General features: G+C 39.6%; 1 protein-coding gene across 1 annotated transcript; it reads right to left on the reverse strand.

Moving 5' to 3' along the window:
- Nucleotides 1-128: 128 nt before the first annotated feature.
- Nucleotides 129-23,640, reverse strand: LOC111341849 (fibronectin type III domain-containing protein-like). The gene is made up of 20 exons (XM_088761382.1): nucleotides 23,483-23,640; nucleotides 21,158-21,227; nucleotides 16,260-16,607; nucleotides 15,085-15,390; nucleotides 12,705-12,816; nucleotides 11,833-12,044; nucleotides 10,013-10,154; nucleotides 9,501-9,631; nucleotides 8,972-9,244; nucleotides 8,018-8,305; nucleotides 7,438-7,749; nucleotides 7,122-7,192; nucleotides 6,402-6,761; nucleotides 5,523-5,742; nucleotides 4,599-4,907; nucleotides 3,721-3,843; nucleotides 3,281-3,463; nucleotides 2,692-2,823; nucleotides 2,422-2,509; nucleotides 129-1,938 (listed from the first exon to the last, which is right to left on the reverse strand). Exons 2-20 carry the CDS (start codon nucleotides 21,210-21,212, stop codon nucleotides 1,749-1,751), a joined length of 3,855 nt encoding a protein of 1,284 aa, XP_088617508.1. The 5' UTR covers nucleotides 21,213-21,227; nucleotides 23,483-23,640; the 3' UTR covers nucleotides 129-1,748.
- Between the last annotated feature and the right edge of the window lie 1,007 nt (nucleotides 23,641-24,647).

Consider the following 24,647-nt stretch of genomic DNA (forward strand, 5'->3'; position numbering starts at 1 on the left):
GTGTTAGAATACGGAGTGTTGCAATTCAGATGTTTCAAAAATGCTACAGACAAGTCCTCCACCGAGGATAGCGGCAGTTCGTAACACTGAAACACCAAAAGCTTCTCAGTAATACAAAGGCAAACAAGTTGCAGGCTCAAAAAACTTTATTTCTACAAAATAACAACTATACTCCTTTATAAGATCATTTACATCCCTTATTAAATAATCAAAGTGGAGGCGCCTTTAAGTGGTAGCATCTTTCCGATAACGGAAGGGTGGGACCTCATTTATCCTTCACCGGGACGCCATAAACTTTAGGAAAGAGGTGCGGGGGTTGACTTCATCGGGAACTTTCCCATAATGCTGTTAATTTCCGGTGAACTCTGCTTGAAGACATCGTAAAACTACTTAAAAAATAACAGAAGAACCATAACTTAAGTTGAGGATCTGGAATTAGTGACGTTATTTATTTTAAGGCGGAAGATAAATTACTTTATTACACTGGTCAAACGTAGGCTGTTGATGGCGGTAAAATGTTATCTATTTACTCTGCTGGAAACGCAAATAAATCCATATCTTGATACGGTTGTCGTAAAAGGACCAACCAAAACGACAAGTCGAGTAAAACCGTGACACAACGAAAGGAAATAAAAATTGATCAATTTGAAAATACCGAAACTTAGGTTCTTTTCTTATCTTACAACGTAGGAAAAAAGACTACTTTTATCGCGAATAATAAACGAAAAAATAAAAAAAATTAATACAGTCACCCTAAGAAAAGAAAATGGAAACGAAACCTCTTAAATGCATCACTGAAACAAGTGAAACTTCAACTTCACCTTAGGTCGTGAGAAAAACTTACAGCCCAAGATCAACCCAACTTCTTTACAATTTTATAATGCAAAGAACATTATATAAAGCAACTAACTACAAATTCCAGCTAAAATTTACACTTCCACCACTTTCGATATTTAGAATAAATATGATGACCTTTCTCTGTTGCTCGCTTTAAAACGTGTGAAAACAAATTAAACAAAACCTTAACATAGCTCGACTACTCTTAGAAGAAACAATTCTCCTCTGTGTTTTCATTGCCAAACAGTTTTTAACTGAGAGAGCTTGCTGGAGTTAACTTGAAGTTTTTACAACTGCACTGATTTTTCAACAATTTGTTTCAGAGACTCAAATCAATGTACAACATAAAAAAAAAAATTAATAAGTTTAAAGTCAGTCGCTGCCAAAAATTTTTAAAGTGGCTTTGACTGGTTTCGTGCCAGAGACGTTTAACCCTTTGCGCCCTGACATCAGTATCTACATTTTCCATACATTTCCAGGGACACTGACAAGGAGATTATGTGTAAAAATCAAAGAATCTCAGATTGGCGATTATTTCCTTGATACTCAGGACGTTAATGAACGATTCAGCGATATTATTGTAGGAGAAATAAAATGATAGTCACTTTTGGGTTTAAAGGGTAACGTCTAACATCGCCCAAGACAAAATAAAGTATCTTGTGCGAAACAAAGGCCACGAATCGCCGACGAATGGGATAGCGCGTTTAAGTTAACTGAGGAAGAGGTGAACCTCCAGTACCAGATCAATTATTTACGATTAAGAACGAGCTGCAATTGGTCCTTTTAACTAAGCGGTTTGTTCGTGTACTGCGCTAGCACTGGCTCTCGCGTGATCAAAATTGACAAACTGTACACAGCTTATATTTTTTTTTTGATCACCAAAACAACACTGGTACTCGGTGGCGATGTCCTCAAACGAAGGTCGCAAATGCGGACTGATCTTTCTCGTCCGGGGGTTGTTTCTTTTCATCGCCATATTCCTCTATAAATGACCCATCTTCGTTGAACTGTGGTCCCTCGCCGTAGTCGTCCAGGCTGTCACGGTCACTATCCCGTTTATCCAATGAGCCCCGACTTTGATAAGGTGGGGGGTTTTCCTCCCTAAAAAGACACAAGACGTCATTTATTAACCGGCAGGGAAGTACGAATTCAACTATCTGGTGCCCTGAGTAAGTCTAATCTAACCGAAACCCTGCTGGCCTAGAGGTTGCCGCTTTAACCCGAGTTCAGAACCTTGTAAGGTGTTCTGGGACAAGAAAATCTACTCTCCAGGTCCTTCTCTTTCCCCTAAAACTACATAAATGGTTGAGGGGGCAGGGGTGGGGAAAAACCCGGTAACACTACAATTTATTAGGAAATATAAGCATTGAACAGATAAGCGCATGTGCTGTACATGTGTCCGCTGTACAAACCAGGATTAGGACCTAGACTCTTAAATTGGCGAAAATCAAGCTTTGTACAAAACAGCCTACGATTCCAATCGCAGAAACACGGTGAAATTTCGCGCAATATTTTCTCTGTCAAAGTTAGTCATAAGTAATTGGGGTTCAACTCTCAAATGCACAAGCACATGTAACCACTTACCTTTGGTGGTTGAAAGGTGGGCCTTCTTCTTCATCGAATGATTCCCGCTCTATGAGTTGAGCAGCTCTTTTCTTCTCGCGTTTACCAACTAAAGAGAGATCAGTAAAAGAAAACTTAAGGCTCTGAGTGATTATCAGGTAAAACACAACTGAATTCGTTTCCGAAGTTGGATATTTTTTACATCAACGAAGAAAACGGATCAACGTATTTTCGTCTTCGATAAAACAGGATTTCAAACTCCCCTCATGTTAATTTCCATTATTGTCTTACCTGGGTATTTTGATCCACGATGTCGGGTGTAAATCACAAATATGAGCAGAACAAGGAGCAGGACAGCAATAAGAACCAACAAAGCAATAAACCAAGCACTCTGGTATATCGGAGTAGTTGTTCTTTGGCCAGCTGTAGTGATAAAGAGAGAACAAGTTAGTACCAAATCATTCACAACTTCCAGCTGTTTCCTTCTTCTAAGGCGGGGGGGTGGCGGGGTGTGGCGAGAGAGGGGAGGAGAGGGTGATAGAGGGCATGGGCGAAGAAGGAACAGTCAGGTTGTAACAGTTCGAGTAGAGAAATCCCTGTTATCCGTCCCAAACCTCTCAGAATGTTCCTATCATTACAGTAGTAAAGTCAAGACTCGAGCTTAGAGGCGCAAACAGCCGGAACTTATCCCACCCTCTGTAGCACAAAGCAACTACGAGCAATTCCACTCCCCTGCATGAGATGTTAGTCAATCGCAAGTAAACCCTCCCCCCCCCCCCCCCCCCGCCGCCATTTCTTCAGATTTCTCTGACAGTCCGCTGGTATCCAAGTCTCGAACCCGACCTCTAGTACATGCACACAAAGTACGTGTCGAACTTACCCACAATTCCCGGGATGGGTCTGGCTTCAGTGATTTCACTCGGCGGACTTTCTCCCTGATCGTTTCTTCCGATGGTCTTAAATTCGTACAAGGCAGACTCCAGACCATCAATCTCCTTATCCAGTACATCACCCAAGTAGTTGACCCACGATGAGTTAACAAACTTTTCATTTTCATCGTCCACTAACCACAACAACAACATAAAGAAATCAGTTTATTGTTCATGTAAAATGGGAGTAACTTTCTATGTGTTGCGATGGTAGGGGTATAAAAAGATAATTTAGTGGATAATGTAAATTGGCCACCGTGTATAGTCTTTGAAGCTGACGTTTCGAGCGTTGGCCCCTCGATAGTTAAGCAAATTCTTCCAGTCAGAATCCTAAAAAATGTTTAAGGTACACTGTGAAGAAGATACATACTGATGCAAGGGTGCAACTTACATTTCTGTCGGTACTGAACAAGGAATTCATGGGTGTATCCTCCACCAACATCAAACTCGTAAGTAACCTTGACTTTGTCAATTGCTGTTGGTTCAACTGTGGGAGCTTTGGGCTTAGCAGGTGCTGTGGATGAAAATTATAAATAAGATTAATGCGTTCATCATCGTGCAAGCGCAGTCAACTCTCCGCTCACGGACACGTAAGCGGACAGTTCCACTTACGGACAATTTTAATGACTCTCAATCAAACTCTGTATTTACATAGCAAGGTTGTAGCTAAGAAATTACGCTGCCGGCTAAAATTTCAAGTGAGGTAGCGTAAAGTTGATGAACGATTGTAAGTGTGTAACCTCGGACTGCCCGTTGAGCTTTGCCAGGCGGTTGCCTGCCAAAATGTAGCCGGCGATCGCCGCTTTTTCATCTGGCGAATTTCGCCGACAGCCGGCGATTAGGGACAACCCTGCACAGCGGACACTCTCTTGTCAAAGGACGCAGACACTTGCGAAATAGAAAATTGGATTTTTTGCTTATTTGAGCTCCCTCCTCGTGAGCGGACACCCCATCGATAATAATGAACTCCAGGCAATAAACTTTGTCTTGAAGTTTCAAATCAACCTTATGACAGAGCAACACAACTATGAGGATCAGTTTTGTGAAACCTCCATTTCTCCGCGAGAAAGCAAGCTCTCCGTTCGTTTGACATTAACAAGAGTCTGACATAATACTCTTCCGTATAAACGGAAATCCACCTCCTTTTCTTTGGCGTCCGCTGAGGGAAATAATTCTCGTAGACGGTCAGTTCTACTGACGGACACTTTTTCCAATCCCCGAGAGTGTCCGCTGTAATCGAAACAATTTTCCAAATTTGTCGTGACTTACCAGAAACTTTGACTGTTTTAGTGGGTATTCTCACACTTTCACCGTAACCCGGTTCGGTCTTGGCTTGTATTTCTACAACATAGTTTGTCAGCTCTTCTTGCTTTACTTCCTTGCCAATAAGGTACCTCCTCTTCGAAGCTTCTAGCTCGGTCATCTCCACTAGCGTGTCTTTAGGCTCTGAACCCTCGTATTTAGCAGATCCCGTTCGGTAATTTGTAATGATTCCATTGGGTTCTACAGGTGGTTCCCACGTGACCAGGATGTACAACGCAAATGAGTACACTTTCACATCTGACGGGGGTCCAGGAACTAAAAATTAAACACACGCCAAGTTGCAACATAAGTGAAAAAACAGTTAATTTTTAGTATTCGAAGTGGGTGCAGTAAAAGCAAGGGAAAAGGGGTGCAACTATTCCGTGAGCAGACCGACATCATAACCCTTGTAATGAAGGCCTGGATTAAATACCTGCTCAAATGCGATTGGACGCGGGGAACAAAACAAGCAATTTCAATGCCTCTATAGACCTCCCAAGAACCCCATTTGTAAAACCGCTGCATTGCATTTGCCTTAATTGACTTCAGTCTAATCTGACATCACTTTTTTATTCGATGATCTTAAGGACGCTAAAATTAAATACATTTCCTTGTTCTGTTTCCTCATTCCAAATTCCCGCTCAAATATATGTTCACTGCGCAGGCGCGCATATGCGGTATAAACTAATAGCCCATTTCCGAATTACCCTTGGCCTCATTTTCAAAACGAGTCCTGGTGCACATCCTTTCATATGATAATAAGTTTTCATTCACATGCAAATTAAACTCATTTTCACAAGAATGGTTGAGCACCAGGCCTCGTTTTGAAAAAGAGGCCAAGGGTAATTCGGAAATGGGCTATTAAGCAACTGCAAGATTACTTAAACGTACCATCCTGCAAAGAGGAAAAATATGTTTCATCACTTGCTGGGCCTTCCCCTCCGCTATTGAAAGCCTTTATTGCTACTGTGTAAGAGGTGTAAGGTTTCAGGTCTAAGACTGTCGTTGAAGAGGTAGCTCGCCCCTTTACATCGGTAGAGTTCGCATAGCTTGGAATGGCTCGTCTTCTTCTCCTTGCATTCGCCAAAAGGCTCGTGCCCCAGTAAAAAATCTGCAAATTTTACACACAAGAAAAGATAAGAGACCTTCAGAGATTATCAGTGGAACTTTAGTTAGAAGTTCCTCGACTCCGACGACTCGAGATTCGAAACACGACCTTAGTTACTTTCTCCACGGAAATGCAATTATCGAGGCTTAAGTAGAGTTTACAAATATTTAGAGCTATTCGCTGTTTGAAACACCATCGAATCCAGATACAAAGAACTTGACCCGCGATTAACTTTTTCACAGCCAAGAAAATCGAACCTCGCAACTAATCTGCGATTCTCGATTTTCTTAACGATCGAGGATGGGGCCTCCAAGTCGACACTATCAAGTTACGTTTAAACAATACAGTAAACCTATGCGTCTATGAATCTGTATTTAAATTGTTTAAATTTGTTTTTATCTATCCACATTATCGCCTTCGTTCCGACTGTCACATGTAGAAACGTTCGTTTTGTGTCTGTAAAGTTTGTTCCCGGCTTTCAGTTGGAGAAACCGAAGCGAAGTAGAGAACGGTGCGAAAAAATCAGATACGAGTCGTTACGCGACCCGACCCAGACCTCTCTCCCTTTTCTTACTTCTCCGCTTCAATCGCTCGTGCACGAACGCGCTTCGTTTTACAAACAAAACGCCTGGACCAGGCTAACTGTAAGTTAAGTCCCTTACCCTATATCCATCGACACTTCCTCTGGCCGGGGCATCAACAGGCTGCCATGAAAGCTCCACACTGCGCGCTTGTATTTTCCCCACTTTCACATCTTTCGGTTGGCTCTGAGGTGGATCTTGGCCAGAACGGGATCGTTCGATGGCACTGAAGGGTCCTGGGCCCAAATTGTTCCCGGCGCGAATCTTAAACTCCCAAAGCTCATAGTACCCAGGATTGTCGATTTTAAAGGAGGACGCTTCAGCGGGAATTCTGGTGTCTTGCCATTTGTCAGGAGCATCTTCATTCGCCGTTTCTTCGACTTTTTTGTACTCCAAGAAATAGTAAAATCCGGGTCCGTTCCAGTACACCTTTGGCATTTTCTGCCAAATTAAAATTAATTCTTCTATTCAATTCAAATGAAAATTGGTGCAAATTCTACAATAGAGCGTTTTCCGATCGGGTGTCGTCAAACTAAAACCAGTTATCACAGCAGCCAATCAGAAGAAAGGAAAATACGTCCAAGAGCCAATGAGAACTCAAATTAAAGATAATCAAATGGCCGAAAGCGCGGGAAAACGCGGGCGACCAAGTCGTGACTGGTTTTAGTTTTGCATTTGATTTGTCGAGAAAGTGGCGCGAGTTTCCTGGACCAATCACTGAGCGAAGTAAAATAACACCAAAGCAATCCCGGATTATTTTAAAGTCACGTGGTGAGCTTCGGCCAATCAAAAGGTACTTACCGTCCAAGCAATATCAAGTTCACTAGCCCCCTTTGGTACTCCACGCAAGTTCTCTGGGAATTTCTCTGGAGCTGTAAGGAAAGCAGGCAGAAGTCATGAATAAGCTTTGTGTTCGAAAAATCTCGAGTTTTCCTTCTCCCTAGTTTTGTTTCCTTTAACGGATTTCTATGGAAGTTCCAATTTCTTTCGCTTATTTTGCGAGACAGAGGTGGTTCCTACGAAATGCAGGAAATTGGCGCACGAGCACCCAAAAATGATCCCCTCGCGCAAGCATTGCGTTTGACCGCTTTTTTCGCACACAGAAACACAAACACACCTAACTGAGATGTTCTACAAATTCCAGGCTCTGTGGATAAACTAGGACGACTTGGGCCAAAACTGTTTACAGCTCTCATGCGGAAACGCAGGGTCGACCAGCCCGTAAGGTTAAGCGTGAGGGATGTTGCATTTGGGTTTGTCTCATTGTAGATGAGATAAAACACATCTGGTTCATGGTTCGATTCCTGTTCAATCAAGAAGTGCAAAATGGGAGCATCATCGGAGGGTACGGTAGTCCATTCAAGTACTGTTGTCCGATTGATGCACGTTTTCTCATTTATCTTGAGGTTCGTTGGAGGGAACGGAACTCCTAGAGGGAATAAAAAAGGAGATGCTGTTAATCACTGCAGATAAAATAGCGATCAAAAGTTGACCTAATTAACCACTTGAGGACTGCGATTTATTTCTCTCTTACTTCTATTTCTACTTCCAGATCTGTCAATAAATACCTCTGACAAACCGTGTTCGAGTATCCACAATCGGAACGAAACAATCTTCAAAAAGCTCAAATGCCCGTGGGGGGTGGGAGGGGGGAACATTGAAACTCTGAATTACTCGATGCATTAATGAGAACAAACCTTTAATATTAACTTCAGCTGACGCCTTGTCTTCCGACTTCCTAGGTTCAGGCGTGTACGCGACACAGGTGTAAATGCCAGCGTCGTCAACACTTATATCAGAGATTTTTAAAACGTTTTCTCCTTCTAACCACTCTATCTTTGAGTTGTACTCTACAACTGCGTCATCTCTTTTCCAGTAATAGTTTAGTTCCAGTCTTGAATCGGCCTCTGCTCGGCAACGAAGGTCGATGTTGACGCGCTCTGGAACAACCTTGTCCTCTGGTTTAACTGTAATTCGTGTTTTTTCTGTGCCAAAGAAAACAACAGATAAACCCTTAACTTACATGAGTGACTACGACAGAATTTCTCCTTACAATATCAGTACAATATTAAGCAGACAAGTGATGAGAATAGAGAAAGCATCACTTAGGGGATTATTAGTTGATCCAATACCAAATTCTTAAAACTAATATCGTAAGATCTATAGAGTAATAAGGTTAATCCAACAGAACCAAACAATACTTTAATTTTTTCTCTGGACAGGTTGTTTCCGTCAAGGTTGCGTGAGAGATTCCTTTCCAAACTTCCCTATCAAAAATCTTTCTTGAAAAAGAAGATAATTGAGGCAAGTTTCCAAGGTCTTGCCACGCTTTTTACTTCAATGACTAATCCCTAACTTGCACTTTACTGATCGACCACTTCCTGATTTGTGGAAGTAAGGCAGCGCGGTTGGAGAGTACATGTAAGTGTTCCCCGGTTCACGTTCGAACATACACTTCTGCAACTCATGCTTGTAATTCACGCGTGTAATTTGAACGTGTAATTCAGCTACCGCAGCGCACCACTCCACTACAGAGCATATGAAAGTGTGCACAATTCCCGCGAAAACACGCTTGATACACATGTAATCCGTGGGGCGATATTCGTGAGCGATCCTACAGCAATGTCTATGCTATATTATGACATGTTTACCATAAACAATTGCGTCTCCTTTTCCCTCGGCCGAGGCCAAGAAGTTCGTGGCTTTACAACGATATTCGCCCTTATCATCCTCAATAACATCATTGATCAACAAGACGCCATCTGCCTGAACAGTGTAGCGTCCACCAGTTGTGATCTGTGTACCACCTCTAAACCACTCGAATGTTGGAGGAGGAGCAGCTTCTGGTTCGCATTTTAGAACGCCCTGACTATTCTTGAACAGGTAAAAGGGACCCGGCTGTTGGGAAAACGTTGGTGGTTTAGCTGGAAAAAAAAATGCAGATCACAGTCATTTAAATGCATAAAGTTGTTTGAATTAACATTTTGATCTTCTATGTTTGACTAGCAACCCTGAATCACGCATAAGGTCACGAGGAAAACGGAAATGATCACCAACTCAACAGGCTCTTGATTGTTCACAAATTCTCCTTGTCAGCACCTTGCAAAATGTATAGAATATTGTATCGAGAATACGCATTCTGATGTTAGGATGTCAATGATAAAAATTTCAGTTACTCACCGCGGATATTGATCCAAGTGGATGATACAAGCATTCCATGCTTGTTTTCTGCAACACACTGGTAAACACCATCTTCCTGCATTCTAGCATTTTGGATCCTCAACTTGTCATTTTCTATTACGACATGTTGACTGTGGAGGTCAAGATAGGGAATTAATTGAATTTTTTTTCCCAGCAATCTGATCACTTCTTCATAAGAGAAAAGTCCAGTTCTATGCCTTAGGGCAAAAAAAAAAAAACCCCAGCAGAATGTCACCCACATGGCCAATTCGCATTGAAACAAAACAGAGAGTTACAAAATAGGGGGGTGCTTAATAGGACGAGGGTGCCTACTAAATAGGGGTGCAAACTCAAGCAGGGTACAAACCAGAGAGAAGGCACTTATTGTGATGGGGGCACTGATCAAATCACTGCAGTATTCTCCATAAATTATGTGCATGTAAGAAAGGCTCCACCTCTAGACAGTGCATGTTTGAGTACAAAAGCCACCATCTCAGCCAGTGTTTACTTACTCTGATGAGGGAATTATCTTTCCATCTTTGTACCACTTGAAAGATGGCACAGGATCAGCATATACATTACAATGCAATGAGCCATTCCCTCGAATGTCTACCTCCAACTTCGAAACAGGAGCTTCCTCCCACCGTGGAGCGACTAGCCAAATAAGGAAGAAATTTATTCTTTAGCTTATTCATTCATTCATTCATTTATTCATTTGCCACTTAAGCACACACATACAAAAATAAATTACAGTTGTTTACAACAATTAAAAATAATACCTATAACAATATCAATATACAACAATCTATACTTAAAATCCATATAAAAATTACTATTTATGATCATTAATTTTATAAAAAAGTGTGGCGAGGAAGCCCGCCCGAAGCTAGTAGCTTATCAGACCTGGTTTCCTCACACGATGTAGAAGATAGATTTGCTAATTAGGGGCAGGTGAGTTTCACTTAGTTTTCTTTCAATGAGGAATTTTTAAAGCGAAGTCTTAAAGGTAAAGAATTTGTAGGATAGGATAAGATCATGAGGTAAGGAATTCCAAACCTTTGGACCTTGGTGCATGATTGTAAACTTCTTGATATTAATTCTGCAATAGTGTGTAGAGCAGTTTCTATCATTCTGAGTAACGTGTGCATGAATTTGATGATGAGTTGAAAAGAGAGTACGTGTCAAAAGCATTAGGAATTATAGATGTTATTATGATAGGAATACATAAAACAAGCTACAAGGAAAGCATAAAATTAAACGTTATAAATATCAAGGATATTAAAATTGAGATCTAGAAATAAAAATACTGATTGAACACCTGAGGGGGGGAGGGGTGGTCCTAAAATTCTCAAATGATAGTAATGCTCTCAAACCCCACTATAGTTACATGTTTAGTTGCACCTACAAGACATGTCTGTTAACAAAGAAAAAGTCTTTTGTTGCTTATAATATTCTTGTAGGAAGTCGAGGTATTTACACATTCCTCTACACAGAAATCTTTCATGAGCAGACAGGGACACTTTTGAAAGTGAAAATTGGACTTTCTTTTGTTTATGCTCTATCATAAAAAGACACTCACTACACAATAATTGAATTTTGCACTGAAATTTGTCTTTAAATTGCAAATCAACAAAAATATCACCTCTGACAAAACACAACAGTGGGAACTGGTTTTATCAAATTTCCATATGTCTCCATAGGGCAAACTGTCTATTTATTTGATATTATCAATAGTCCAGTATAACATTGGTAGTTCCACATTATGGAACTACCATAATATGGAACCGCCTCCTGGTTAGCTCAATTGGTTAGAGCGCCGGATTGTGTTGTGCGGGAGGTCGAGGGTTCGAGCCCCGGCCGGACCAATACTCATGGTCTTAAAATAACTGAGGAGAATTTGCTACCTGTCTATAACATCAGTGAAATGGTTAGATATTCTAGTCTTCTCGGATAAGGACGAATAAATGGAGGTCCCGTCTCCTGCGGGGTTAGGGGTAGGAGACGTTAATTTCCCACACACGAGATTACTGTGTGATGGATGTCCTCCCCTGGGGTGGGATGTGTGGGGGAAAAAGGTGAGGTCGTTACATGGACTAAAGCGGCTGCCAGAGGCGCCTGATAATGCTGACGTCCGATCTCAACCTTAGTAACACTGTACACCTTAGCAATTCAGCCTATGCTGCTATTAAGGTATCGAATCATTCACTTTCACTTTCACTTTCACTTTCTTTCACTTTCATCATGGTGGACATCCAATTCCTGAGGGTGTCCCCCAGCAAAGAGTTGACTGTACAATCAAACATACATGTACCATGTGCATCACCATGCTTACCTTCAACAATCAGATTTATTTTGCGACTCTCAGGGTTCCCACTGTTCATTGAATTCTCTGCCTCGCATGAGTACTCTGTTGATTCATGTTTGTCTTCCTTTACGTCCATGATAATCAACTGCCGTCCAAAGAACAAATCAGGGATGTCATAGCTATTTTGCCCACTTGTAATCTGCTGACCATCTCTCTTCCAGGTTATTTTTGGAGCTGGCCTGGAAGTTTTCAAAATAAAGTATTGAGTATTAAAAATAGTAAGTCAAAGTTGTTTTTACCCTTAAATAATGAGATCTAATTCTTACTTGTAATATTTTTCTCCTCTCTAACTGTTATGCATTACTTTGTCAATAATTTCTAACTGATAAATTTGAGTATTGTTGCCACCTGTTCACTGGATAACGTTTGGATATTTAATGGAGAAGTTACATATTCCATCACTTCTGGGTCTTACAGGGTTAAGAAAAAAGAACAGCATGGAAAAACTACACCAAAAAGAGCAAACAAATCATGGACAATCATATCAGAATACAAGATGGATCTCCCAGTCTCTGAAGGAACAGTGGTCCAGGTTAATCAGATTACACTGTACAGCTGCCAATGTCATCAAAAACAGAGAAATCCACCAAATTACTGCTACATGATACTTTTCATTCCAGCTTTAACCACAAAAAAAATTGTGACCAATTTGAAAACTTTAACCCTGAAATAAGTGATTCACAAATTTGTCAGAAAAAAAAAACACTCAGCAAAATTACACGTACAAGAACATGTCAGTGCTAATGAGATTACAAAAAGGATTGGTAATAACTGATATCAAGATCTTCGGAGTGAAGGGGATTAAATTTCTTTCGGCAAACCATCTATAACTAGATCACCTTCCCAGAGCAAGGCAGTAAAGAGTCTTGTTTCTTCCCTCAACGGCTATTTCAACCATTTTTGACGATGAATTTACTTCCCAGGAAGGTGCTTTTCGCGTCCCAGGGTCAACTAAATATCAAACATAAAAGAAATAAATACAATTATAAACAGTAACAACACAAGTAAGACCTACACTTGTATATGTACACATAAATGTATACTAACAGATTTAATGATAGAAACTATAACAGTGATGATAATAACAATAACAAAAACAACAGTCATGTGAATGCTGAAGTATCCAGAAAATGACACAGGCATTCACAGAGGAAAAAAGAATACTAAGTGCTCCCAATAAGAATGAAACCTACATGTACTGTGACCTTCTAATTGATACTTCGGATACTCTACCACCAAGCTGCTCTTTGGAAGACCCAGAGCAGGCCAAACTGCTTATTTCTTTTTCAATCATATGCTTTGAAAATTCATCCATTTATATTTTGGTATAAATTAGCTTTAACCCATTGCCACTTACGTGTAACACGTGCCGACGAAAAGTCAAAATTTAGGAGAAACCAAGAAGGCAAACACAATGCGCGGTAAATTTTTAAAAATCAGCTTTTCCAAAAAACAAGCTCCAGTGAAAGAGGACTAATTAAAGAACTTATTTACGGCGAAAAAAGCGATAGGTGCATATTATGTTTTAACTCAAAAATCAAGATGAAAGATAAAAATCGCTAAATATTTTCGCATGTGTGAAAATAGGCATGTGGATCATATTTCAAAAGGGAATATGCAAATTTGTCCGTGAGTGAAGAGATCTCAAGTTTCATGGAATCTATCAATAGGAAGCAAGACTAAAATGGCCAAGAAATATTTCGGGACGTCAGATTTATTCAAAACAGTTTTTGATTTACTGTAATAAGCGAAAAACGTACGAATTTCTTACGTGTAAAAAGCCCACGCGGTAAAATTCATCATGCTTGGATCGTTGTTTACTTGCCTTCGTGGCCAGAAATTGCGCAGCGTTATGGTGAAAATTCTGAAAAAACTTCGATTTGAGGCAAAATCTTCTATTAAACTATACTTTTTGAACACATTGTTACTCAAACATAATATTTACCGGGCCATCGAATCGTCAAATTGTCGCCAGGCCCTGCTTGAAGTCCGAAAGTTCGGTTTTCACTTTACGTCCATAATTCGCATTGCCTTAGAGAATCGTAATGTCGTTGACTTGAGAGCTTATTCTGTCACTTTTAAGACCTGGATATCCATTCTTTTCCAAGTAGAGTATTCTATAGCATTGTTACTTTACATTCTGAATTCCACAAGGTCTAACTCGATCGCAAATGAACGAAAAATCCGACCTGAAAATTTTGAGGATCGGCCGCGTGGACGCCATATTTTCAAATTTGATCATTTAGTGAAGACGCATAGAGTAATGCCCCTCTAGTGCCCCCTAAAGTCGAAAAAATATATGCGCAAACAACGGATTCTGATTGGCTTATTGATCTCCAAACTATAGAGGAAGTTTGGGGACAAAACTCCACTTAGTATGGGAGGTAGGGGGGAAAGCGTTCTCGCGCGAGGCGATCGCGAAGTTCGGGCGGTTACGGGCCGGTTTCTCGAAAGTTCCGGTAACTTAACGGGCCCGTAAAGCTGTTCTATTTTCATTCAAGATGGGAATTTCAAAAGTTTTGAAAATGATATGATAAAGCTATCAGCTAAAGAAGCAAAAGGACTGATTTGGGTGCCAGAAGCTGCTTTCCTATCCTTTAAATTTTTATTTTAAAACGTGGCTTCGGGTGTCAATGGGTTAATATAATAGTTTATGTATTAGTCGATGCAGCAATTTGGTTGTAACAGAAGAAAAAAATACATGTACAGTACTGGCTTCAGGAATAACAGCATTGCATCTATGTTTCATGCATTTAAATCCACCAAATTGCATGCAATTTACACAAAAAAAATTTATCATGTGCATTTCACATGGAAGTAAATACACTAAAAAACACATGTAAAAAATTACAGGCAAATTCTTCACGGTGAATGCAAAATTTTACTCCCAGCATTCCATGTGAAAGAGGGCAGAGTATTTACTGTCATAGTTGGACATAAATTACTAGCACACATACTGCACACATAATTATGCCATCTTGCACATATTTTACATGTGAGCAGGTGCCACTATTCCTGCAGCCTGTTCTGTATGTATGCTCATTTGAGGCGTCTGGGTTTGTAAACAGACTAGTTTAAAAACATATCTGCTCCTCCACCGAGATACTGCCAGCTCCATAGAAGGCTGGGGGACACACTTTGTACATGCCAATAGAGCACTGTGAGCATAGATAAAATTGAAAAAGATTTAAAATATTTTAATAAAAGTACTAATTTCACCTGGACTGCTTCTAGTCACAGTCAGAAAGCCAGATTGGTAGATGGTATTTGCTGCAACAATGGTACAAGCAATTCCTTTCAATCCTATGATTTTGTCCACATCAGCTTGGGTAACGAACATGATGTGCAGCGTACCAAGTGGGGTAATGGCTATGTGTTCATCTCTGTTCAGCTGGATGTTTTCCTTATTTGCCCAAGTATAAGAAGCACCATAACTGCCACCATGTGGCGGGCAATTAAAAGAAAAAGGATCTCCAAGATTCACTGTCTGTGCAATGCTTGTTTTAGAGACAAAATCTTCAACATCTAAAGGAAATGAATATTAACATAAATTCCAAAATTAACAGATCCACAAAACAGTGCTGAACATTTAAATTCATGATAACAATTGTTCAAAATACCAACTTCCAAGTTGTTTTGTGCAAGAATCACCCTTTTCTTAAAAATTTGTCTGGCAAACTGCATGATAACCAGAAAACAGGAGAGTCCAAACTAGCATTAGGTTTAGTTTTAAATACGATACCAGCTGTAAGAAACTTTGAGAAGGTCTCATCAGAGGGTTCTTACTTATGATCTTCGCATTTTGAAGTGTAAAGTTGACAAAATAAAAGCAACAGTTAATTTATGTCACATCAGCACTTTTCCAGGGATTTCAATAGAAGCCAGCAACAAGCGAACTCCAGCAGGCACTCTCCACTATTGCCATTTCACCTCAGTTTTTACATGTTTGTTGGAAAATATTCCATATATTCTAAAGGCAAGTTTTTTGCTGATATTTTTTCTCCTTTTTGGGTGTTGGGTGATTTTTGTAACAAGTTTTAACAATTCAATCAACAACATGATTGGTTCACTGTGCACTGTGTTGAATGGACAGAAGAGAAAGACTGGCGACAAATCTACCTTGGTAACTGCTGCACTATCTTCCACCCACTTGTTTTACAACATATGTCTACTTCCGAAATTAATGAAATCCCTGCTATTAGGGAAACTTCTTAAATTCATTTGTCACTTTGACTAAACTTTTTAGTCAGGACCTCAATCAGATGCTTGGGCCTCGGCAAGACAGTCCTCCCCTCCTTCCAGTTATATTTTTTAATGAGCAGTTTTATCCTGTCACACATTTGAGGCTGACAATTAATTAAGGTCCACCACCTGAGCAAATATCTGTCACTTACATGTTACTGCGACTTGCACCTTTCTACTGAATGTTTCTTTGTTGGCAGTGGTGTCCTTGACAAAACATTGGTAGTTTCCACTATTCTCAGCTTCCAGAAAACTTCCAGTTAATGAACCATCAGCACCAAGTGTGTACTTGGCACTTGGAAAAGTAATTTCAGTTTCATTGTGCTTCCAACTCCACTCTAGTGGGTTGTCACCCTGTGCAGCACATGGGAGTCTGAAGCCCCAGTTCTTAGAAGCATCAAACTTTTTGCCAGACTTAACTTCTTCTGGCTTTATCAAATTCCCATCCAAGAAACCTACAATTCTAGGAGGGGCAGATTGTGGCTGTGAAACACCTTGACCTGGAAAAATAAAACCACCCAAAATTAGTTCACAAAGATGTGATTTAAGACCAAAAAAGTTATCTTCATCAAGTAACATTTGTGACCAGGCACAGGATTTCATACACTTTACCGTTAAACAAAACATTCCGTTTACTATCCGTTTGTTATCCGTTTAAAACAGATCATCAAAGCGTTTAAACGCTTTGCTCATCCGTTTAATGTTATCAACAAAACATTTAAACCGTTAATCTATCCGTTTAAAAAGAAAAATCCATCCATTTAATGGTTGGCCTATCCGTTTAACGGTTACTTGCATCCGTTTAACATTTTTGAAGAGCAACAGTATAAAACAGTCCCAAGAAGCATCGTTGAAAATCAATCGCGCTTCGATCGAGCGGCTATGTTGGTCTTCGCTTCAACTTGCCATTTGCAACTCTCTGGTATTAGAAGGTCTTCGATTAGGAGAATTCTCAATAGAGATATTGAGACATGAGAGCTCACATTACCTCACGAAAACAGATGTTTGTTAATTAACACAAGGAGGGCGAGAATTGTTTTCACGATTATGGAAATTTATTTCAATGGACGTGTACAGCAAAATTTACCAAAATTGGTGGCTATCGGGTTTCTCATCTTTTATTTCCATTGATTGAAAGGAAACAGAAATTGCTTTATAAAAGCTATAATTACACATTACTTTACGAAATCAAACACTAGATGAAACATGAGCAAAAGAAAGTTGCATATGCAAAATTGTTTCGATGGTTAACCAACGGTGAAATCTACAAACTCAGCGGCTATTTTTACCTACCGTATTTATTCATCTATAGCCGAGCGATTTTTTCACAAAGCTTTACCGAAATCTCGAAAATTTGAGCTAGAGAATGGTTCTCAGCTTATAGCTGAGTGTTTTTCTAAACATAATTTTTTCGAAACAGCAAATTCAAAGGAAACATAGATATATTCGTGTATAAGCCGAGATATTGCATGCAGAAGTAAATAACAAAACAAGTTGAAGTTGGTCATTGACTTTAAAAATAAGTGGTTGCTTCCAACGGAGTGCTTTGTTGTTTTCGGAGCATAGTAAAAGTGGCTAACTGTTCGTCCTCAGCGTCCGTGTGGAATTCGTCGTCCATCTCCTCCTCATCCGCTAGTTCTGCCGTTTATTCAGAGTAGATTGCTTCACCTTCCATGCTGTCTAGAGTATCAGAGATTTTGCAGGTTCTGAACGAGTGTATACACCAAATGCAAATATGGCGTCCAATTTGAATTGCCATTGTTGTGGACTGACTAGCCTCATCTTCACGTGGAAACACAAAAGGATTATTACATGTGTGAGAGGCTAGTCAGTCCAAAACAATGGCAATTCAAATTGGACGCCATATTTGCATTCGGTGTATAGAGCTTGCGAAAGTGTTTTAAAAATTTCGAAACTGACCAATCAGAATTGCCCATTCCCACAATTGGCAAACAAACTCGTTGCGATCGATCGTCCCCTGCCACAGTGTTACAATTTGCGATCACGTAAAAAGAAAACTTATCTTGGCTTCCCTGCTCTGTAACCCAATCAAGTAATCTCTCATCCAGCCTCAGATATTTCTGAGTGTAACGGCCCGTCGTTGTGCGTTTCGCTGACATCTCAAGCTCTCCATTAAAGAGGTTCTCTTCATCTTTCCTCTAGGACTCACTGATGACTTAGGCCTAGTTTATACGTCGTGCTACAGTTGAATTTAATTCAGACGAATTTGATTCCATTAAATTTGTCGTTCCGTCGACATAAATCGTGGCGTGGTTTTACCCGTCGAAATCATTATGGTCAAATTGAATTCTCTTCCCAAATGCAGTGTCTCTGGTCAGAGGTGTCACTCGAAAAGCTCGCCCCGGGTCGCTGCAGGCTCCCCAAAATAAATTCAGAAAATGTATACATTTCATTTGACGAGACGCTAGTGCAACACTAAAACTGAAGACGCGTTATCGATATGTTATCTGTCTTACCAAGACAAATTGAATTCGTTTTAGACGTTGTGCTATCGTCGAATTTAATTGCTTGTGGGACCTTGAATTAAATTCGTCTGAATCAAATTCAACTGTAGCACAACGTATAAACTAGGCCTTACTCTCTGGTTTACTCGGAATGTATTTTCGACATCAATACTAGATTAAAACTCTTTTCTGTTTTGAAACTTTTGCATTCATTTCAGTTTGCTTGAGAATGGAATTCTTTGAATGTGGTCTCAGCTTATAGCCGAGTACTTTCAATTTACATGTTTTAAGAAGCTTCCCGATTAAAACAGACTGAAGTTTAGGGTCTCGGCTTATAGCCCAGATCGGATTATAGATGAATAAATATGGTACATTATAATCCATTACTTAACATTTTTCACTTGATAGTGCGATTTCATTTCGGTCAATACGAAGAAGAAACAATGAAGGAACATGAAAAAAAAAAGACTTTGCTTCTCATTTCTAATTTGTTTTTCTGTCGAGAATGTTCAGTCCACATGGTATGATTGACAAATTGCTTGCTCTGCTTATATTTTATGCAAATTTTCAAACGCATTGCAAGCTCTCCAGAGCGAGACACTCTGCTCGCTTCACTCACCAGTGGATAGCTTAATTGCAGGCTAGTAATTTAATTTTACTTCGTTTTCTATTGGTGTCAGTCAAATATAATATTAGCATGAAATGTCAGTCGCAAGAACAATTTGTACAATTGTTCGCAACAGTTTCTGATCAATATGTGCATGGCTTCCCGCTGTTCTTTAGCCCTCCTGATTATGATCTCTTCAAGGTTTTTGTCCATCCGTTTAATGTTTTAAACTATCCATTAATAGTTTCTGTTTAACCGTTTCACACTTAGAGCTATTCGTTTATTTTTTTCTTGGCTGTTCAACGGTTTATGGAATCTGTTTTTGGACTTAGCTCTACCGTTTAACGCTTTGGACTTTCCGTTTAAATGTATATGCAAACCATTTAAATGCTCTTACCACCAGTTTACTATCTGTTTAAAAACCGTTTATTTTCACCCGTTTCACGAAAAAGCGTTAGTGTAAGAAATCCTGTGCCTGGTCACATTTTTAAAGCTACTGCAAATAGCTTCCTTTTTTCTGTGTTGCCTTACAAAAAAAATCCTTGACATATATCTTATTAACCAAGCGCGAGGGCTGTACTGGAAGAATATTGGCCTGAGGTCTTGACAGTACGGACCAAGCGCAGCGAGGTCCATACAAAAAAGACTGAGGGCCGATATTCTTCCAGTACAGTCCCGAGCAAGCTTGGTTAATAAGAGATTTATTATACGACTGAAGTTTAAAGGAACACAAGTGCCGTATCATTTGGGACCATTTGGGACAGTGCCCGGTCCAATACTGAGAGAATATTGACCGGCAATAGAGCATTTTGATTGGTTGATTTTAGTTATTGGCCCTCTGACTGCCCGAGTCGTGTAATAAATCCTGGTATTATATATAGATAAGAGCAACAATGTCGTAAGAGCTAGCTAAACCTAATTCAATAGCAAAACTGTAAAATCAAAATTCTTATTATCTGAACCTTGATTATCTGAGTTTTTTGATTAACCAGACTTGCTTCTTTGAAACTTTTTTTCGTTAAAGAATATCACTTGGTAACATTCAATATTGATGAAAACTTTTTCCTGTCAATCAAAGTACATGTAATGAAACAAAAATCTGCACATTGTCAAGTTTAATGCACAGTAACTATAAAATGTACTTAAAGTTAGCACTTTAAACAAAGTGATTTGAGAATGTTCCTTCATTCTTGCTTAATATTGATTAAATGATACATATATTATTAGCTTTCAGTTTTAAAAGACCTGTAGCTCACTAATATTCATATTTTTTCATTATCTAGAGACTAAATTAGCCATACTTCCCAGCCCTGACCCTCCAAGGTTTGACTGCACCCAACCATTCTACTGCATCCAACCATTCTACTGCACCCAACCATTCAACTGCACCCAACCATTCTACTGCACCCAACCATTCTACTGCACCCAACCATTCTACTGCACCCAACCATTCAACTGCACCCAACCATTCAACTGCACCCAGCCATTCTACTGCACCCAACCATTCTACTGCACCCAATCATTCTACTGCACCCAACCATTCTACTGCACCCAACCATTCTACTGCACCCAACCATTCTACTGCACCCAACCATCCTAGACACTGTTCCATATGCATAATTACAGTAATTGATAATTGGCCCATTAGAACTGGTCTCAGAAACTCATGGGGATCATCAATAATTGAGATTTTATCATACAGTCGCAAGACTGTGCTCTAAAAAAAATTGAAGGGATTCCACTGCTCTGAAACTGTGAAATCCAGGGTGCCCAGCATATGCTTTTTCTGAAAAAAACTGAGTCGCCCAAGGACAAAAACAAGGCACCAGGGGAGGGGTCACTGGGCACTGCTAGACCACAGTCCTCAGTCTGAGGTGTATCATTTGAATAAAATAACGAAAGGTACAGGCTGTAATCTACACAAAAAAATTTATGATCCTTTATTAGTTGCAAATTTATTCAAATCAACTAAAATTACCATTTATCAGAGTCGCAATGCTTGACATCCAAAGTAATAGACCCAAATGGCGCATTGTGAAGACTTGTGCCTAGGAGGAAAAATAACATTATTTGAATCGTCATTTACATGTACAATACATTTTGGACTCAATACGACAGAGTTCACACTTAAACTCCAAAGACCTGATTGAAAATTCCACTCTCTAACTGCAATACATTTCTTGGTAAGTCACAAGCTGCCCTGATGGTCCCTGAATGGTGTCATGAATAAGAACACAGAAAGACCTGTCAGCTCCAAGAGATTTTCACAGCAAGGTGAATCAGGACCACAAGTGGTTCCTCCTTTTCAGCTAAGTTCAAATTCATTCAGGGCTTGATACTAACAGTAGCCCACTAGCCACAGACTTGTAGAAATTCAGTTTGGCTACTGGTTTCCAATTTCCACCAGCCAGTTTGGTTAGTCGTAAACAAACTGAAATTGTCATAACATCTAAGATGTCACTAGCCACTTAGCTATTAAGTTGAAAAGTTAGTGTCAAGCCCTGTTCATTATATGAGTTTCAAAGAATATATTGATTTAAGGGTGCCCCATGGAACACTGGGAGTGGGGTGCATGCACTACTCATGAAAATTGTACATTTCAATGTACAACTTAGGAAAAACTATTATTATCAAAACTGCCTCAAGGTGACAGTTGTTCTGCTCCAAGACACAATCTAATTGTGGGAAAATATGTTATATCTAATTACAGAATTCTGTGATCACAGATGGGCATGAAGGATATTAGTAAAAACCTAGGTATTAATCAAAGTATTGTTTACATGTCTGTTAGATAAACATACCATATCGAACTCTTTGGCATGGAGGCGCTTCATAGAAAAATGCACTTTGAAAATTTTTATCCAATGGTGGAGAATGATAGCCTGAAGCAATCATTTCTTGCTCTCTTAAGAACAACTTACTTGACGAGATTCCAAAGACAAAGAAGGTATCACACAATCATAATAAGAAAATAAACAGACGGTGTCTTCACGCCAATAGTCGTACCAAAAACTGCTGTATAATTCGGTGACTGGCGTTCTTGACCCGTATCAAAAGTTGGGTAAAGAAGGTGTGAGAACACTCAAATGTTTCTTTCGTCCTTTGAAGTGCAAGAGAGCGTTTTCCTGAGGTCAGTCGGTGGCTAGATGCGTTGTAATATTCAAAACAACAACGTATGTTTGGAGACAGAAGGAAGCCTCTTTGTCAGGTACAGTTAGTTTACAACACGCGCTCTGAAACACGAAATTTTTTTCGAACAAATTGCCGACATGATTCATTACATTTTCACGGAAAAGCTGCTCGAAAAGTACACTACATCGTCTTTTAGTATACAAAGAAGTCGCCCAAGTCACATTCAAATGTAAATTCACAAAAAATAATTATGCTAATCAGCGAAAATGAAATCCAGCAAGTATTAGTGAAGAAAGAAGACGCTACTGAACGCTAGTTCAAGCACGAGACTTACAATGACTTCACCGAGACAGATTTTTAGAATACAGCCATGGAAACTTTGTGCGATCATTCGCGTCAGACAGCGACAACTGCCAATGCACTAACGACAATGTACGGAGATTATTTGCGACACGAAATCACAACATCGTTTGATACAAATAAATGAATCAAGGCGGAACATAACCTCCGCTGAAAACGTTTGACCGCCTTCAAAATCGGCCAGAAGAGAAAATGAAAGTAACAGTGTCGAAATAACTTTTCGTGTTAACCAAGGTAAGAAATCGCAAAAAAAAGAAAAGTGAAGATGTCTTCCCCTCGATCAAGTGTTCCAAAACGGATGACTCATGCATGCCCACTTTCGTAATTTTCATAGTTGTCTTTGGAAGTATACCTGCGTTCTACTTCAAAACATGAAATGTACTATTCGCATAGGTTGTCCACAAAGGTAGCTGACGATGTAACCTGAAACTTGCCCATTTAATTAAGAAAAAAATCGACTCGGTCTTCCCGAAGAATCGTAATCCGTGTCGATTTGGAAACCGACCTATCATTTTCACATCGGTATAAGTGTTCATGACTAGCACATGAAAACACAAATTGGCCAAAGTTAAAGCTAAATTGGGGATAACTAACACAGTAATTTATCTCACAGGACTCGTACCAATCGATGGCCAAAGAAATAATAATAAAAAACAAACTTGAGCCACGAAATGGTACCAAAGTCTATAAAATAAGTATCTGACAGGAACGATCGTTCTACTCCAACGAGAAACAAATTGTGAAGACGACTTGAAAGTAACGTAGTATGCTAGCATTTAAACCAAAAATCTTTACATTTATCGTATCTCACCTTTTACAAAGGCACCTTCCAAACAAAGAATAAAAATATCCAAGTTAAAAACCGTCTCGAAAAGCCAAAAACCTTCAACTTCAACCGGTGTGGTATTCTCCGCACAAACAACCGTTGACTATAAATCACCAATTGGATCGTATGGAATCTAGGCTGGGCGCTTTCTTATCACGTGATGCAAACGTCACATGTAAGCATTTCACTGATGATTGCTTACCTGCCTAATCACTATTTTTGGGCAAATAAACGTGATCCTCAGACCCGAAAGATAATTTCTCTTTCCTTTTAAGTGTGCGGGTCAATACAAAAAGGCAATGACGTGATCCAAGATAATGCTGTATTATAATTCTGTGTTGTTTTCGAGCGAGAAAATTCCCTTTTTGTTTCGTTCACCTGGGATGTTTCATGCAGTAATTTATGGAAATATTTTCGCCTCAGTCATTAAGAATGCTAACGCCATCGCAGAAATAATGCCTAAAAATAAAAATTTAAATTACAGGACAGTCATGACAAATTATGTTATGTCCTGTATTGTGCTATTATCAAAACCGCGACGATATTCGTGGGTAACAAATTTCCGATTGAGGACAAATTCGTTAGCCTCTGAACCAAGCACACAAACGTCGGTGTTTTTTTTTTTTTTTTTTTTTTTTTTTTTTTTTTTTTTGTGGCAGAAGTTTCTGAAATCCGTGAAAAAGAAACTTCTAGAGAGGAAAAATTAGCAAGTTAGTTAACCGGCATGGTTTCATAAATATTCAAATATTCAACTGACAAAACTGAAAGAACTGAAAACCTGTTCCGGAAATGACGATGACCCGACCCTTGCCGAATAAGGAATTTCCCAAGAGAGTACATGACGTGACAGGAAGGATGGGGAGGGGGGGTTGCGGTATTTCGACACCTCCGTCCCGTCATCATCAAGTCATGACAGAAAGCTCTGTCATCGACTTAAAATTCTTGGTTGAAAAATGCTTTTACGACCTTTTCCGTTTCCAACTCAATCACAATAGTAAACACTCTCTGAAATAATCTTTTCCCCCATGTTTTCAATAAATCATGTAGCTTTGGCTGATCGATTTGATTTTTGGATAGCTTCGATATCGAAAAATTCTCTGGCCTATTTCAGGTGTTCATTTAGCAAAAAAATATGCTGCCGGGAGTGACG

The sequence above is a fragment of the Stylophora pistillata genome, chromosome 5, assembly GCF_964205215.1.
Source record: "Stylophora pistillata chromosome 5, jaStyPist1.2, whole genome shotgun sequence".
NCBI classification, from domain to species: Eukaryota; Metazoa; Cnidaria; class Anthozoa; order Scleractinia; family Pocilloporidae; genus Stylophora; species Stylophora pistillata.